Source organism: Aquarana catesbeiana, linkage group LG02, assembly GCF_042186555.1.
Source record: "Aquarana catesbeiana isolate 2022-GZ linkage group LG02, ASM4218655v1, whole genome shotgun sequence".
NCBI classification, from domain to species: Eukaryota; Metazoa; Chordata; class Amphibia; order Anura; family Ranidae; genus Aquarana; species Aquarana catesbeiana.
Window position 1 is genome coordinate 24,660,099 of NC_133325.1, and position 19,130 is coordinate 24,679,228.

Sequence of the window (19,130 nt, forward strand, 5' to 3'; positions counted from 1 at the left end):
TAGGTTTGGAGGTCCTAGGATGCAATTCTGCGATGCTGATTGGGTTGCGGTGGATTTGGAGGTCCTATGATGCAGTTCTGCGATGCTGAGTGAGTTGCAGTAGGTTTGGAGGTCCTAGGATGCAGTTCTGCGATGCTGAGTGAGTTGCAGTGGGTTTAGAAGTCCTATGAATCATCATTCTTCATCCCCTGACATGTCCCGGAATTCCCCGGCACACCTGTTGGTGTTATGCAGATACTTGTCAGAACTTTCACTGCTGTCTTGAGGAAGTGAGAGGATTAGAGCCGCACGTGTCATTTTATGTGAAGCGTTCAGCAGACCAGACAGAGCCGGACCAACCTTCAGACCGCACGCTGTGTCCTCTCCTCTTGGTGGAGGTCAGCCACAGTTCCTACATCCCCTCAAGTGACATTCAGACTGGGACGGACTCTTCAACAGAGTGACCTCTCAGCCGTATGTGAGATCCTCCATTGTTCATTGTATGAGGGTTTGTCTCTAGGTTAAAGTCGTCTTATTTTACAACTCTGAATTTAGCGACAAAGTAGCAGGCAGAGGCACAAGGTGACAGTCGGTGGAGATGTTCCCACAACTCCAGCTGATGTCGTCAGGCTGTGTAGGAGAAAGTTTCCATATGGAATGTGTGTCCTGTAGATGGTTTTTCGGAGTGCAGTGTACAATGCAGTGAATAGAGGATCACATGACCTGGCAGTGAACATTTATAAGAAATAACAGAGATTGCTGATTCAGGGAAAATCTGATTGCCTTAGGGTTGGGGTCTCCAAACTACAGCCTGTGGACCACATCCGGCCTGCTAACAAGATGTTATCCCCCTGTTAGGTGGTGTGTCCTTCCTCAACCTGCACTGATTGAGGATGAAGGTCAGCAGAGGCTGCCTGTGCTCTCCGCTTCCGATGTAAAGGGGGGACACCTGATGTAAGGGAGGACTCTGATGGGAAATCTTTTGTATGGGAGAACTCTGATGCAAAACCTCATTATAAGGAGAGGGACACCTGTTCTTAGGGGGAATTCTAATGGGACATTTTTGTAAGGGGGTAGTCAGGTTTCTCATCAGAGTTCTCCATCAGCATACCGTATGCTGATGGAGAACTCTGATGAGAAACCTGATCTAAGGGGCACATGGATGGGGAACCTGAAGTAAGAGGGGGCTCTAATGAGAAATTGATGTTGGGGTACTTTCATGAGAAACCTGATTTAAGGGGGACGCTGATTGGCATCCTGATGTATGGGAATATTCTGATGAGAAACCTGATGTGGGGAGGGGGGGGGGGGGACACCTGATATAAAGGGACACTGATGGGGAATCTAATGTATGGGGTGCTCTGATGAGAAACATGATGTAAGGAAGGATGCTGATCCTGATGTATGGGGGCGCTCTAATGTGGAACTTGATGGATGGTGGTTCTCTAATGGGAACCTGTTGTATTGGAGGATTCTGGTAGGGAACTCGATGTAAGGGGCAAGCTGATGGGGAACCTGATGTATTAGGGGACTCTGATGGAACTTGATATGAAAGGCAACTATAAATTAATCTGATGATATGCTGGCACTCTGATGGGGAACCTGATGTAAGAGGGCACTCTGGGGAACCTGATGTAAGAGGGCACTCTGGGGAACCTGATGTAAGAGGGCACTCTGATGGGGAACCTGATGTATTCGGAGACTCTGATGGGGAACCAGATGGTATGGTGGAACCCTGATGGGAAACCTGATGGTATGGTGAATCTGATGCAATCGGGGACCTGATTTTTTTTTGGGGGGGGGGGGGCAAGCTGATGAGGAACCTGATGTATGGAGGGAACTCTGATGGATCACCTGATGGTATGGTGGAATTCTGATGGGGAATCTTGTAATCTGGCAAGCTGATGAGAAACCTGATGTATTGGGGAACCTGATGTAAGAGGGCTCTCTGATGGAGAATCTGATGTATTGGGGGACTCTGATGAGGAACCTGATGGTATGGTGGAACTCTGATGGGGAACCTGATGTATTGGGGGACTCTGATGAGGAACCTGATGGTATGGTGGAACTCTGATGGGGAACCTGATGTATTGGGGGACTCTAATGGGGAACCTGATGGTATGGTGGAACTCTGATGGGGAGCCTGATGTATTTGTGAACTCTGATGGGGAGATTTGGAGGCGTTTTTCTTTTTCTACAGGAGAAGAATTGTGTTTTTTGGTCCCGAAGATCTTTACAAAGGAGCGCTTGAATGTTTTTCCTATTAAAGTCCAATAGGCCACAAATGCACGATCCTGCCCAAAAGAAGTTTGTGGGCCCCACTTGAGCTGAGGTTCTTTGGTCATTTTTCATATTTTTTTTGTATTTGTGGAGGGATCTTTGCGTGTTTTGTTTTTTTTTTTTTTTCTCAGGCTTGAGTATATATTTTAGATTTGTTTTTAGCCAATAAAAAGCTAGTTACTAGACAAGAAAATGCATTTTTTTTGTCTGTATCAACAAAAGGGTTGTGTACTTTTTGAGTGACAAGCTTGAAACAACAGTAGGGTCTGGTGTGAACGGGAACCATTGAATATGGACATATAGTTAGGTTGAAAAAAAGACACAAACCTGTCTAGTTCAACCAGTGCAAATAAAAAAAACTGAAGACCTCCATGTACCCTCTACCCACAGCTGGTCCAGAGGAAGACAAGAGAAGAACTCTTAGGGCCAATCTGTTCTCATCCGTGTGGTGGCTCGGTTCACATGAACACGATGCAATTTCTGGTGCAACATATGTAGTGTGACTTGATGTGACCTTGTAGCGGTGTAGTCGTGGTGTCTATACAGTGATTTCCTGGTTCTAGGGGCATCAGCCAGGTATGGTATATACATCGATCGGCCATAACATTATGACCACTGACAGGTAAAGTGAATAACATTGATTATCTGGGTACAATGGCATCTGAATATGGGAGGAATATTATTAGGCAAGTGAATATGTTGTCCCTGAAGTTGATGTGTTGAAATCAGAAAGGATGGACAAGTGTAAGGATTTGAGGGACTTTGACAAGGACCAAATTGTAGTGTCTGGATGACTGGCACAGTGCAACATCATTGATGGAGGTGGGGAGGGAAAGCTCATTTATTTGGGGAGGGGGGGGGGGGGTTAGGGGCGAAGGCTCATTAAAGGAGGTGGGGAGGGAAGGCTCATTGTTGGAGGTGGGAAGGGAAGGCTCATTCATGGAGTTGGTGTGGAGGGAAGGCTCATTGATGGAGGTGGGGAGGGAAGGCTCATTGATGGAGGTGGTGGGGAGGGAAGGCTCATTGATGGAGGTGGTGGGGAGGGAAGGCTCATTGATGGAGGTGGTGGGGAGGGAAGGCTCATTGATGGAGGTGGTGGGGAGGGAAGGCTCATTGATGGAGGTGGTGGGGAGGGAAGGCTCATTGATGGAGGTGGTGGGGAGGGAAGGCTCATTGATGGAGGTGGTGGGGAGGGAAGGCTCATTGATGGAGGTGGTGGGGAGGGAAGGCTCATTGATGGAGGTGGTGGGGAGGGAAGGCTCATTGATGGAGGTGGTGGGGAGGGAAGGCTCATTGATGGAGGTGGTGGGGAGGGCAGGCTCATTGATGGAGGTGGTGGGGAGGGCAGGCTCATTGATGGAGGTGGTGGGGAGGGCAGGCTCATTGATGGAGGTGGTGGGGAGGGCAGGCTCATTGATGGAGGTGGTGGGGAGGGCAGGCTCATTGATGGAGGTGGTGGGGAGGGCAGGCTCATTGATGGAGGTGGTGGGGAGGGCAGGCTCGTTGATGGAGGTGGTGGGGAGGGCAGGCTCGTTGATGGAGTTGGTGGGGAGGGAAGGTTCGTTGAAGGAGTTGGTGGGGAGGGAAGGTTCGTTGAAGGAGTTGGTGGGGAGGGAAAGCTCATTGAAGGAGTTGGTGGGGAGGGAAGGCTCCTTGATGGAGTTGGTGGGGAGGGAAGCCTCCTTGATGGAGTTGGTGGGGAGGGAAGCCTCCTTGATGGAGTTGGTGGGGAGGGAAGCCTCCTTGATGGAGTTGGTGGGGAGGGAAGGCTGGCCTGTGTAGTCTGATCCAATAGAAGAGTTGCTGTAGCTTGCTGAAAAAGCTCATGCTGGTTCATGCTGGTTCTGATAGAAAGGTGTCAGAACACACAGAGCATCACAGTTTGTTGTGTATGGGGCTGTGTAGCCTCAGACTGGTCAGCGTGCCCATGCTGATCCGTGTCCACAGCCCTGAGCACCTACAATGGACATGTGAGCATCAGAACTGGACCACGGAGCAATGGAAGAAGGTGGTCTGGTCTGATGAATTCAAGAATGGTTTGAGGTTCAAGTTCAAGGTGTTGACTTGGCCTCATAATTCTCAATCCAATAGAGCATCTGTGGGATGTGCTGGAAAAACAAGTCCGATCCACGGAGGCCACGCCTCATGACTTACAGGACTTAAAGAATCTGCTACTGACAGCTTGGTGCTAGATACCATAGCATACCTTCAGGGGTCAAGGGGCATCCATCCGTGCCTGTACGGGTTATGGTGGGTGGTGGTCCTCATGTTATGGCTGCTCCTTTGAGCTTAGAATCTATTGGTTCAAGCTGTAAAAATATCCATATCTGGAATTCAGCTTTAAAGTAAATCATGCAGCATTTACCTCCAAAATGAGTAAATTCACTAAAAAACGTGTTCTTTCCCACATGCGTGTTCTGTTTTGATGTTTTATTGGATTTTTTTTATTTTTTTGGCAGACTAACCCACCCCCTGGTTGTTCTGTGATTGATATATTGTATTTTTTTCCACCCAGTGCGGAGTCCCCCCCCCCCCCCCATTGTTATTTTTTTACATTCCTGGAATATCGGCCCCGTGGTGTGACTTTAAAGGTGGAACTCTACCCTAAAGGGAAAGTTCTGATTTATGTCCTCCTACTCTAACACTTGTAGGCATTTTTTTTTTTTTGGGGGGGGGGGTACCCCTTCAACATTTGGCACTTTAAAATTTTGGTGGGTAAGTGGGTACCTAGTTTTGGATCACCTAGGCAAAGTTTAAAACTCATCTATGTAAATATCCCGACCCTTTATAAATACTATACAGCAGTATCGTATCTCCAAACAACCATGTACAGTCGTGACCAAATGACACAAATATTAATTTTCACAAAGTCTTCTGCTTCAGTGTTTTTAGATCCTTTTTTTGTCAGATGTTACTATGGGATACTGAAGTATAATTACAAGCATTTCATAAGTGTCAAAGGCTTTTATTGACAATGACATGAAGTTTATGCAAAGAGTCAATATTTGCGGTGGTGACTCTTCTTTTTCAAGACCTCTGCAATACTCCCCGGCATGTTGTCACTCAACTTCTGGACCACATCCTGACTGATGGCCGCCACCCATTCTTCCATAATCAATGCTTGGAGTTTTTCAGAATTTGTGGGGTTTTTTTTTTTGTTCACCCGCCTCTTGAGGATTGACCACAAGTTCTCAATGGGATTAAGGTCTGGGGAGTTTCCTGGCCTTGGACCCAAAATTTCGATGTTTTCTTCCCCAAGCCACTTAGTTATCACTTTTGCCTTATGGGAAGGCGCTCCATCATGCTGGAAAAGGCATTGTTCCTCACCAAACTGTTCTTGGATGGTTGGGAGAAGTGGCTTTCGGAGGATGTTTTTGTACCATTCTTTATTCATGGCTGTGTTCTTAGGCAAAATTGTGAGTGAGCCCCTCACTCCCTTGCCTGAGAAGCAACCCCACACATGGATGGTCTCAGGATACATGACACAGGACTGATGGTAGAGCTCACTTTTTCTTCTCTGAACAAAGTTTTTTTTCCGGATGAATGGGAAAGGGGATCCATCAGAAAAAGGACTTTACCCCAGTCCTCAGCAGTCCAATCCCTGTACCGTTTGCAGAATATTAGTCTGTCCCTAATGTTTTTCCTGGAGAGAAGTGGCTTCTTTGCTGCCCTTCTTGACACCAGGCCGTCCTCCACAGGTCTTCTCCTCACTGTGCGTGCCGATGTCCTCACACCTGTCTTCTACCATTCCTGCACTGGTGGTGCCCCGATCCCACAGCTGAACTAACTGTAGGAGACGGTCCTGGAGCTTGCTGGACTTTCTTGGGCACCCTGAAGCCTCCTTCACAAATGCAGTGGAAATGTTTTTTTTATGGGATCAAGTTTTACTTTCATGGAAAAGAGGGACTTTGCAATTAATTGGAATGATGTGAAGGGAAGGAGACTGTGTGATTGGGGGGCTCTGATGTGAAGGGGGGGACTGTGTGATTGGGGGGGGCTCTGATGTGAAGGGGAAGGGATCGTATGATTGGGGGGCTCTGATGTGAAGGGGGGCGGGACTGTGTGATTGGGGGGGCTCTGATGTGAAGGGGAAGGGATCGTATGATTGGGGGGCTCTGATGTGAAGGGGGCGGGACTGTGTGATTGGGGGGGCTCTGATGTCAAGGGGAGGGGACCATGGGATTTCGGGGCTCTGATGTCAAGGGGATGGGACTGTATGATTGGGGGGCTCTGATGTGAAAGCGGCAGGACTGTGTGATTGGGGGGGGGCTCTGATGAAAAGGGAAGGGGACCGTATGATTGGGGGGCTCTGATGTGAATGGGGGGCGGGACTGTGTGATTGGGGGGGTTCTGATGTGAAGAGGAAGGGGCTGTTATTGGGGGGCTCTTATGTGAAGGGGAGGGGACTGTGTTATTGGGGGGCTCTTATGTGAAGGGGAGGGGACTGTGTTATTGGGGGGCTCTTATGTGAAGGGGAGGGGACTGTGTGATTGGGAGGGTTCTGATGTCAAGGGGAGGGGACTGTGTGATGGGGGGGCTCTGATGTCAAGGGGAGGGGACCATGTGATTGGGGGCTCTGATGTGAAGGGGAGGGGACTGTGTGATTGGGGGGGGGCTCTGATGTGAAGCGGAGGGGACTGTGTGATTGGGGGGGCTCTGATGTGAAGGGGGGGACTGTGTGTGATTGGGAGGCTCTGATGTGAAGGGGAGGGGACTGTGTGATTGGGGCTGCTCTGATGTTAATGGAAGGGGACCATATGATTAGGGGGCTCTGATGTGAAGGGGAGGGGACTGCGTGATTGGAGGGGCTCTGAGGTAAAGGGTAGGGGACTGTGTGATTGGGGGGGGGGGGTTCTGATGTGACGGAGAGGGGACTATATCATAGGGGGGGACTCTGATGTGAAGGGGGGACTATATGATGCAGAGAGTCTGAATTAGTTTATCTTCTGATGTATTTTTAAACCCAGGCAGTATATCCCCCTCCCCCCCAGAATATCCTGTCTATTGTCTGTCTATTCCAATCTCTGATGGTTTTATTTGGATATGAAGGCCAATTGTTGTTTCTTTTGGTAATTGTTTCTCTTTTTTTTTTATGTCTCCACAGAGTCTGAAGGCATCATGAAGAGGCCCTGTCTACAGACAGGATGAGTTGGGGTCATGTCTCCCTCCCTGTCCTAATTGCCCCCTTTGTTCTCCCCTCTACTCACTCTCCTCCCCACCTGCACCTTGTGATCCAAGACAAGCAAGAATGAGCTGGCTTAGTAAACTCAACCCTCGAGGCGCTGGCGCCAAGCCCGGCCGTAGTGCCAGCCTCCAACCCCTGGTGACCGCCGACCCAGAGACCTGCCTGATGGTCTTCAAGAATCACTGGTCTCAGGTGAGGGCCTGCAGGCGTCAGATTTGTCTTTTTTTGCTTGTGTGTGGAAAGAGATTAGAAGTCGGTGATAGTCCAACAAAATGTGACCACCCACCACATATGGAAGATATAATGCTCATTTGTCTAGGGGGGCTGTATTAGGGAGTATTACCTCACTTAATGGTCCCGTAGGCTTACTCCTCACCCATTCCAGTAGTGACAACTAGTCCCCCAAAGCCACCCCTCACAGACTATGTGGTCCCACAACTGGCTCCTTCATTGTTCATAACATAATAACATTGAGAGCATTGAAGTTCACCTTCCCTCTATTCAATTCTATGTCTAATGAATACCACATACCAGAACTTCTCCTGTTGTCAATGGTAAAGGTCCCCCCCCATTACAGATGCAGCTGGTGGGGGGGCTCTCTGGTAAAACCGCTGGCCCTTCATCCCCCTCCAAAACAGCTGAGCACCACCTCCTGAAATTGGGCATTATTCCAGACATACAGCACAACTACCTTTCCCAAATCCTGGATACCTTACCCACTCTATAATCCATACTGCATCCCTGGACCAAGATTCTTTCGGGGAGATATCTTAGATTGTGATCTCCAAACTGCGGCAAAAGGGGACCCTTCCTGCTGGCCTTTGTTTGACACCAATGATGGGGCGCTATTCCAAGGATCTTCAGTTTTGTCCAAAATGTTTTTTAATCCAAGAAAGATCACAAAATGGTGTAGTGCAACGTTTCGCAGTCACACAAGACCTCTCCGTTGGGCATGTGATAGGTGCGTGCAGTTGTGCAGAAGTATTTGAGTGAAAATCCACCAATCAGAACCACAGAACAAATGGCCCCTCCCATCCCATAACAGCATATGATGTCATCAATCCTGCCAAAACATATATCACATGTGTTCAGGCTGCATTTGTCAGCTATGGCTGGGGAAGCATGGCAATGTGGCAGTGCTGGGGTCCATTTGGCCCTCTGCTGGGGGTTCCTTTTGGCCCTCTAAACGGTTATACATGTACTTTGTGTATTGACCAGGCATTGAGCAGATGCACCCGATTGGAGGAATCAGGTTGGCGTTGCTGGCTGCCAAGCAACTAGCCGGGCAAGTCAATCCACTAACGATTACCTGTCGAGGACTCCCACTGACACTGGAACATTTTTGGACATTTTTCTTCTCCCACTAATCACAGTCTGGCCCCCCTAAAGTCTGAAAGACAGTAAACTGGCCCTTTGTTTAGATAATTTGGAGACCCCTGTCTTAGATCCTCAAGGGTATCACGCTTTGTTTCTCGTCTTCCAGGTTCTGAGGATTCTGGAGCGCCGGGCGTCCTCAGCGGATGTGACGACAGATGATATGAGCTGTGTGAGGAACAACACCTACCAGATGCTGAGCCTTTTAGCGGAGGAGCGACCGCGAGACGGGGAGGGACCAGGGCCCATCCTGACCTACGTGGCATCTGAGGGCATTCTGGAGAAGCTCCTCCACTGGCACTTACGCAGGGACTTCACTGAGGAGAAAAAGGTGACTGATCTCATGCAATGCTCCAGGTCTGGGCGTCCTCTGGAACTTGAAGCCAGCAGCTCCAGGTTGAACCGAGTGCTGGTTGAAGGTTCTAGACGGCTGCGGTCCTTCTGGGTTTTCATCCTCTTGATTGGCTGGTCAGGGAATGACGTCACGAGTGTCTGCCATTCCGGCACAGTTGGAGTGCAGCAAGCGTGCACGATGAGCTGTGCATTCAGTAGAAGGCTGCGAGCAGGTAGGTGAGCGTTTGTTGGCGCTGCCTGCTCGCAGTTTTTTTATAATAGTTTGTCAATGTGAAAACAGAACTCTGTAATATGATCAAAATTATATATAAAAGAAAAAAAAAAAAACTGTAAAAATATTACCCCCCTTTTAACCCTTTTACTTCCACTGCCTTATTCTACGTGTTGTTTTTCTTGGGGGATTTTTACACACATCCCTGTATTCTAATGGTCCTCCTGTCTTTTCCCTAATCCTAGGTGGAACAGTTGAAGCTGTTTGAGATGCTGATCAGCCAATCCCACCAACCGCTCCTCCGCTACCAGCCTGTCCTGCGGCCTCTCGTCACCCTCCTTGGCACTTTCTCTCCCGGGCCCGCCTCGCCTGTACTGGAAAACAACTTGGTGTTGCTGCTGAACCAACTCTGCGTTTCCCTGGCCCGGGAGCCCTCTACCCTGGAGCTTTTCTTCCAAGATTCCACCGGGCAAGACGGTCCAGCCAACCTCCTGATCTTCTCCCTTCTGGTCCCCTTCATCCACCACGAGGGGGTCATTGGTCAGCAGGCGCGGGATGCTCTGCTTCTCATCATGGCCATGTCTTCTGATAACCCCACCATGGCCCGATACATCACCGAGAACTCCTTCTTCTGTCCCGTGAGTACCTGTAACCTGGTTCTTCTGAAACATTGAGGTCATATTCAGTATGCTAGTTCAGAGGTTACTACACAAGAGCAAGCAGTTATTTCACTTAAAGCCTAACTCTGGGCAAATAAAAAAAAATGAGCTCTGCCCACACTGCAAGGGTTAATTGCTTGTTTATGTCTGGGGGAACAATAAGGCTTCCTTCAGACTGATATGATGTGGTTTGACCACACCACGTTAGCAGCGCCGTGTACCGGCGGGTTTGGTGTGGGTTAGCTGCACACTTTTTGTCATAGAGTTCTATTAGGTCTTGCAGTTTGGGTAGCGCTTTCCGAAAGCTCACCAAGGATGCAGCATGCTGGGGTTTTTTTATGCACTTTCAGAAAGGCCCCAAAACCTCAAGAGCTAATAGAACTCTTTTGGAAGGGGCAGCTAACCCGCACCCAACCCACAGGTACACTGTGCTTCTCCGGGGGGGGGGGGGGGGGTGCAGTCAGAATGCACCGCTTCAGGCTCTGGAAGCAGCCTAAAAGAAGATTTACTTACCTGATCCTCCACTCCTTCCCTCAGCTAGAGCCTTCTCCGCAGCTTCTGCACCATCCCCCCCCCCCCGCGGTCTAGGGTCCTGACGCCATCAAGACCATAGCCCTGCTCAGGAGATGAGGACACGGAGAGACAATCCACCGCCAAAGCATCGGTTAGCACCGTCTGCCGGGTGAACAGAGGATCAGGAATGTAAAACGGTTTCTCCTCTCCCCTGGAAAAAACAAGCTCTTACCCCCTGCAGTGTGGACACGGCCCCACTACAAAGGATTATCCACTTGCTGACCAGGCCTTTTCGGGCACCTTTTGTTTACAAGTAATAATCAGAATTTTTTTTGCTAGAAAATTACTTCTGAATCCTCAAACTTTTCCTTTTTGTGGAAAAAATGCACATTGATTTTAATGCAAAAAAAAAAAATATATATATATATATATATATATATATCTATATATATATAGATATATATAGATATATATATCTATATATATCTATATATATATATATCCCAATTTTTGACAAAAAAAGGGGAAAATGGAAAAAATGGACTATATAGGCACCAGTCACCAAGTCCATTTTTTCCATTTTCCCCTTTTTTTGTCAATTTGTAGATTTAGGACGTGGCACTGCCCTACCTAGTAAATTTCCACAGATCCATCCTGTGCTGAGATTTGGTGTTCTCTTTTTGCTCTAACCCAATTTTTGGTAAAATATAAAAGACGATGTTACGCCGACTAAATAGATACCAAACATGTCATGCTTTAAAAATGTGCACACTCGTGGAATGGAGACAAACTACGGTACTTTAAAAAAAAAATCTCCATAGGCGACGCTTTAAAAATGTTTTACAGGTTACATGTTTAGAGTTACAGAGGACGTCTAGCACTAGAATTATTGCTCTCACTCTAACGTTTGCGCCAATACCTCACATGTGTGGTGCGAACACTGTTTACAAATGTGGGCGTGACTTACATTTGCGTTTTGCTTTTGTGCGCGAGCATAAAGGGATGGGGGTGCTTGAAATTCTTTATTGTTTTTATTCCTATTACAAGAAATGTAAACATCTCTTGTAATAGAAATAATGAATGACAGGTCCTCTTTATGTAGAGATCTGGGGTCTATAAGATCTATTTTTATATATATATATATAGCATGGAAATCCCCAGAGACAAAACATGTGATTCTATATAAATATACATATTCGTGGTGTGCGGCGTGCGGGACGGACACTTGGCCAGCTGTCTGCCGTGTGTGTGATGGGAAACCTGATCCGGTGGAGTGGTTAATCCTCGGTCAAGTGTTAGGAGGGGAACATCTGAGAATATAATATGGAGTTGTAGAGTCATGGTGAGTCCATCACGTTCCAGCAGCAATATATCCTCCTCGTCGTCATCATCATCATCATCATCATCATCATCATCATCATCATCATCATCATCCTCTTCACATTCTAAACACAGATTCTTCTATCTGCCGTGTGTCTGAGCCCTAAATGTTGATCAGCATACTCCTATAGAATACTATATTGGAATGGATCTTGTAGTTATCAGGGTGCTGAAACTGTTCCTGACTGGTATCTGTATAGACTAGGCACGGTCTCTTCATCAGGCTGTGATTATCTTCAGGTGTGTCAGATGTCCTCCAGTATACTTTTATTATTATTATTATTATTATTATACAGGATTTATATGGCACCAACAGTTTTCGTATTGCTTTACAACAGGAGGGCAGACAGTACAGTTACAATACAATTCAATACAGGAGGAATCAGAGGGCCCTGCTCCTTAGAGCTTACAATCTAGGAGGGAGGGTCAAGTGATAGGAAAGGGTAATAACTGTGGGGGATGAGCTAATGAGGAAAATAGAAGTGCAGTTCTTGGAGGGAGAGAGGATTGGCTTCTCCGAAGAGAAAAGTTTTCAGGAATCACCTAAAAGTAGATAGATTTGGAGAGAGTCTGACAGATGGGGGTAGGGTATTCCAGAGGAAGGGAGAGGCTCGGGGGAAGTCCTGGAGGCGAATAGACGAGGGAGATAGAGAGCAGGGGGTCTTGGGGGGAATGGAGATTGTGATTAGGTTGGTATCTTCAGACTAGGCTAGTGATGTAGCTGGGGGCAGAGTTGTGGATGGCTTTGTAACTTATTGTTAGTACTTTGAATTTAATTCGTTGGGCGAGTGGTAGCCAATGGAGGGATTGGCAGAGGGGGGTAGCAGACACTGAGCGGTTTGTAAGGTGGATGAGCCTGGCCGCAGCATTCATGATGGACTGAAGGGGGGAGGAGTCTATGTGAAGGTAAGCCAATGAGGAGGGAGTTCCAGTAGTTGACACGAGAGATCACCAGGAAGTGAATCAGGAGCTTTGGGGTATCATTGGTTAGAAAGGGACGTAGTTTGGAGATGTTGCGAAGGTTGAGGCGGCAAGCTTTGGAAAGGGATTGGATGTGGGGCCAAAAGAAGAGTTCACAGTCTAGGAATCCCTCCCCCAGCACACACATTGGTCTCTCCCTGTATCCCTCTCCCAGCACACACATTGGTCTCTCCTGTCTATCCCTCTCCCAGCACACACATTGGTCTCTCCCTGTATCCCTCTCCCAGCATACACATTGGTCTCTCCCTGTATCCCTCTCCCAGCACACACATTGGTCTCTCCTGTCTATCCCTCTCCCAGCACACACATTGGTCTCTCCTGTCTATCCCTCTCCCAGCACACACATTGGTCTCTCCTGTCTATCCCTCTCCCAGCACACACATTGGTCTCTCCCTGTATCCCTCTCCCAGCATACACATTGGTCTCTCCCTGTATCCCTCTCCCAGCACACACATTGGTCTCTCCTGTCTATCCCTCTCCCAACACACACATTGGTCTCTCCCTGTATCCCTCTCCCAGTACACACATTGGTCTCTCCCTGTATCCCCCTCCCAGCACACACATTGGTCTCTCCCTGTACCCCCCTCCCAGCACACACATTGGTCTCTCCTGTCTATCCCTCTCCCAGCACACACATTGGTCTCTCCCTGTATCCCTCTCCCAGTACACACATTGGTCTCTCCCTGTATCCCCCTCCCAGCACACACATTGGTCTCTCCCTGTATCCCCCTCCCAGCACACACATTGGTCTCTCCCTGTATCCCTCTCCCAGCACACACATTGGTCTCTCCCTGTATCCCTCTCCCAGCACACACATTGGTCTCTCCCTGTATCCCTCTCCCAGCACACACATTGGTCTCTCCCTGTATCCCTCTCCCAGTACACACATTGGTCTCTCCCTGTATCCCTCTCCCAGCACACACATTGGTCTCTCCCTGTATCCCTCTCCAAGTACACACATTGGTCTCTCCCTGTATCCCTCTCCCAGCACACACATTGGTCTCTCCCTGTATCCCTCTCCCAGCACACACATTGGTCTCTCCCTGTATCCCTCTCCCAGCACACACATTGGTCTCTCCCTGTATCCCTCTCCCAGCACACACATTGGTCTCTCCCTGTATCCCTCTCCCAGCACACACATTGATCTCTCCCTGTATCCCTCTCCCAGCACACACATTGGTCTCTCCCTGTATCCCCCTCCCAGCACACACATTGGTCTCTCCCTGTATCCCCCTCCCAGCACACACATTGGTCTCTCCCTGTATCCCTCTCCCAGCACACACATTGGTCTCTCCCTGTATCCCTCTCCCAGCACACACATTGGTCTCTCCCTGTATCCCTCTCCCAGCACACACATTGGTCTCTCCCTGTATCCCTCTCCCAGTACACACATTGGTCTCTCCCTGTATCCCTCTCCCAGCACACACATTGGTCTCTCCCTGTATCCCTCTCCAAGTACACACATTGGTCTCTCCCTGTATCCCTCTCCCAGCACACACATTGGTCTCTCCCTGTATCCCTCTCCCAGCACACACATTGGTCTCTCCCTGTATCCCTCTCCCAGCACACACATTGGTCTCTCCCTGTATCCCTCTCCCAGCACACACATTGGTCTCTCCCTGTATCCCTCTCCCAGCACACACATTGATCTCTCCCTGTATCCCTCTCCCAGCACACACATTGGTCTCTCCCTGTATCCCTCTCCCAGCACACACATTGGTCTCTCCCTGTATCCCTCTCCCAGCACACACATTGGTCTCTCCTGTCTATCCCTCTCCCAGCACACACATTGGTCTCTCCCTGTATCCCTCTCCCAATACACACATTGGTCTCTCCCTGTATCCCCCTCCCAGCACACACATTGGTCTCTCCCTGTATCCCCCTCCCAGCACACACATTGGTCTCTCCCTGTATCCCTCTCCCAGCACACACATTGGTCTCTCCCTGTATCCCTCTCCCAGCACACACATTGGTCTCTCCCTGTATCCCTCTCCCAGCACACACATTGGTCTCTCCCTGTATCCCTCTCCCAGTACACACATTGGTCTCTCCCTGTATCCCTCTCCCAGCACACACATTGGTCTCTCCCTGCATCCCTCTCCAAGTACACACATTGGTCTCTCCCTGTATCCCTCTCCCAGCACACACATTGGTCTCTCCCTGTATCCCTCTCCCAGCACACACATTGGTCTCTCCCTGTATCCCTCTCCCAGTACACACATTGGTCTCTCCCTGTATCCCTCTCCCAGTACACACATTGGTCTCTCCCTGTATCCCTCTCCCAGCACACACATTGGTCTCTCCCTGTATCCCTCTCCAAGTACACACATTGGTCTCTCCCTGTATCCCTCTCCCAGCACACACATTGGTCTCTCCCTGTATCCCTCTCCCAGCACACACATTGGTCTCTCCCTGTATCCCCCTCCCAGCACACACATTGGTCTCTCCCTGTATCCCTCTCCCAGCACACACATTGGTCTCTCCCTGTATCCCTCTCCCAGCACACACATTGGTCTCTCCCTGTATCCCCCTCCCAGAACACACATTGGTCTCTCCCTGTATCCCCCTCCCAGCACACACATTGGTCTCTCCCTGTATCCCTCTCCCAGCACACACATTGGTCTCTCCCTGTATCCCTCTCCCAGCACACACATTGGTCTCTCCCTGTATCCCTCTCCTAGCACACACATTGGTCTCTCCCTGTATCCCCCTCCCAGCACACACATTGGTCTCTCCCTGTATCCCCCTCCCAGCACACACATTGGTCTCTCCCTGTATCCCTCTCCCAGCACACACATTGGTCTCTCCCTGTATCCCCCTCCCAGCACACACATTGGTCTCTCCCTGTATCCCCCTCCCAGCACACACATTGGTCTCTCCCTGTATCCCCCTCCCAGCATACACATTGGTCTCTCCCTGTATCCCTCTCCCAGCACACACATTGGTCTCTCCCTGTATCCCTCTCTCAGAGCACACACATTGGTCTCTCCCTGTATCCCCCTCCCAGCATGCACATTGGTCTCTCCCTGTATCCCTCTCCCAGCACACACATTGGTCTCTCCCTGTATCCCTCTCTCAGAGCACACACATTGGTCTCTCCCTGTATCCCTCTCCCAGCATACACATTGGTCTCTCCCTGTATCCCTCTCCCAGCACACACATTGGTCTCTCCCTGTATCCCTCTCCCAGCACACACATTGGTCTCTCCCTGTATCCCTCTCCCAGCACACACATTGGTCTCTCCCTGTATCCCTCTCCCAGCACACACATTGGTCTCTCCCTGTATCCCTCTCCCAGCACACACATTGGTCTCTCCCTGTATCCCTCTCCCAGCACACACATTGGTCTCTCCCTGTATCCCTCTCCCAGCACACACATTGGTCTCTCCTGTCTATCCCTCTCCCAGCACACACATTGATCTCTCCCTGTATCCCTCTCCCAGCACACACATTGGTCTCTCCCTGTATCCCTCTCCCAGCACACACATTGGTCTCTCCCTGTATCCCTCTCCCAGCACACACATTGGTCTCTCCCTGTATCCCTCTCCCAGTACACACATTGGTCTCTCCCTGTATCCCCCTCCCAGCACACACATTGGTCTCTCCCTGTATCCCCCTCCCAGCACACACATTGGTCTCTCCCTGTATCCCTCTCCCAGCACACACATTGGTCTCTCCCTGTATCCCTCTCCCAGCACACACATTGGTCTCTCCCTGTATCCCTCTCCCAGCACACACATTGGTCTCTCCCTGTATCCCTCTCCAAGTACACACATTGGTCTCTCCCTGTATCCCTCTCCCAGCACACACATTGGTCTCTCCCTGTATCCCTCTCCAAGTACACACATTGGTCTCTCCCTGTATCCCTCTCCCAGCACACACATTGGTCTCTCCCTGTATCCCTCTCCCAGCACACACATTGGTCTCTCCCTGTATCCCTCTCCCAGCACACACATTGGTCTCTCCCTGTATCCCTCTCCCAGCACACACATTGATCTCTCCCTGTATCCCTCTCCCAGCACACACATTGGTCTCTCCCTGTATCCCTCTCCCAGTACACACATTGGCCTCTGCCTGTATCCCCCTCCCAGAACACACATTGGTCTCTCCCTGTATCCCCCTCCCAGCACACACATTGGTCTCTCCCTGTATCCCTCTCCCAGCACACACATTGGTCTCTCCCTGTATCCCTCTCCCAGCACACACATTGGTCTCTCCCTGTATCCCTCTCCTAGCACACACATTGGTCTCTCCCTGTATCCCCCTCCCAGCACACACATTGGTCTCTCCCTGTATCCCCCTCCCAGCACACACATTGGTCTCTCCCTGTATCCCTCTCCCAGCACACACATTGGTCTCTCCCTGTATCCCCCTCCCAGCACACACATTGGTCTCTCCCTGTATCCCCCTCCCAGCATACACATTGGTCTCTCCCTGTATCCCTCTCCCAGCACACACATTGGTCTCTCCCTGTATCCCTCTCTCAGAGAACACACATTGGTCTCTCCCTGTATCCCCCTCCCAGCATACACATTGGTCTCTCCCTGTATCCCTCTCCCAGCACACACATTGGTCTCTCCCTGTATCCCTCTCTCAGAGCACACACATTGGTCTCTCCCTGTATCCCTCTCCCAGCAGACACATTGGTCTCTCCCTGTATCCCTCTCCCAGCACACACATTGGTCTCTCCCTGTATCCCTCTCCCAGCACACACATTGGTCTCTCCCTGTATCCCTCTCCCAGCACACACATTGGTCTCTCCCTGTATCCCTCTCCCAGCACACACATTGGTCTCTCCCTGTATCCCTCTCCCAGCACACACACATTGGTCTCTCCCTGTATCCCTCTCCCAGCACACACATTGGTCTCTCCCTGTATCCCTCTCCCAGCACACACATTGGTCTCTCCCTGTATCCCTCTCCCAGCACACACATTGGTCTCTCCCTGTATCCCCCTCCCAGCACACACATTGGTCTCTCCCTGTATCCCTCTCCCAGCACACACATTGGTCTCTCCCTGTATCCCTCTCCCAGCACACACATTGGTCTCTCCCTGTATCCCTCTCCCAGCACACACATTGGTCTCTCCCTGTATCCCTCTCCCAGCACACACATTGGTCTCTCCCTGTATCCCTCTCCCAGCACACACATTGGTCTCTCCCTGTATCCCTCTCCCAGCACACACATTGGTCTCTCCCTGTATCCCTCTCCCAGTACACACATTGGTCTCTCCCTGTATCCCTCTCCCAGCACACACATTGGTCTCTCCCTGCATCCCTCTCCAAGTACACACATTGGTCTCTCCCTGTATCCCTCTCCCAGCACACACATTGGTCTCTCCCTGTATCCCTCTCCCAGCACACACATTGGTCTCTCCCTGTATCCCTCTCCCAGTACACACATTGGTCTCTCCCTGTATCCCTCTCCCAGTACACACATTGGTCTCTCCCTGTATCCCTCTCCCAGCACACACATTGGTCTCTCCCTGTATCCCTCTCCAAGTACACACATTGGTCTCTCCCTGTATCCCTCTCCCAGCACACACATTGGTCTCTCCCTGTATCCCTCTCCCAGCACACACATTGGTCTCTCCCTGTATCCCCCTCCCAGCACACACATTGGTCTCTCCCTGTATCCCTCTCCCAGCACACACATTGGTCTCTCCCTGTATCCCTCTCCCAGCACACACATTGGTCTCTCCCTGTATCCCTCTCCCAGCACACACATTGATCTCTCCCTGTATCCCTCTCCCAGCACACACATTGGTCTCTCCCTGTATCCCTCTCCCAGCACACACATTGGTCTCTCCCTGTATCCCCCTCCCAGCACACACATTGGTCTCTCCTGTCTATCCCTCTCCCAGCACACACATTGGTCTCTCCCTGTATCCCTCTCCCAGTACACACATTGGCCTCTCCCTGTATCCCCCTCCCAGAACACACATTGGTCTCTCCCTGTATCCCCCTCCCAGCACACACATTGGTCTCTCCCTGTATCCCTCTCCCAGCACACACATTGGTCTCTCCCTGTATCCCTCTCCCAGCACACACATTGGTCTCTCCCTGTATCCCTCTCCTAGCACACACATTGGTCTCTCCCTGTATCCCCCTCCCAGCACACACATTGGTCTCTCCCTGTATCCCCCTCCCAGCACACACATTGGTCTCTCCCTGTATCCCTCTCCCAGCACACACATTGGTCTCTCCCTGTATCCCC

At 50.2% G+C, this 19,130-nt stretch overlaps 1 protein-coding gene across 2 annotated transcripts in view; it reads left to right on the forward strand.

The window, feature by feature from the left end:
• Positions 1–19,130, forward strand: part of FHIP1B (FHF complex subunit HOOK interacting protein 1B) — an 85,889-nt gene that overhangs the window by 22,748 nt on the left and 44,011 nt on the right. For both annotated transcript variants that reach the window (XM_073612671.1, XM_073612672.1), the window contains exons 2-4: positions 7,364–7,636; positions 8,928–9,149; positions 9,629–10,021. In XM_073612671.1, the coding sequence (XP_073468772.1) occupies positions 7,508–7,636; positions 8,928–9,149; positions 9,629–10,021 (744 nt within the window). In that variant the 5' untranslated portion in view covers positions 7,364–7,507. The remainder of the gene's footprint in view (positions 1–7,363; positions 7,637–8,927; positions 9,150–9,628; positions 10,022–19,130) is intronic.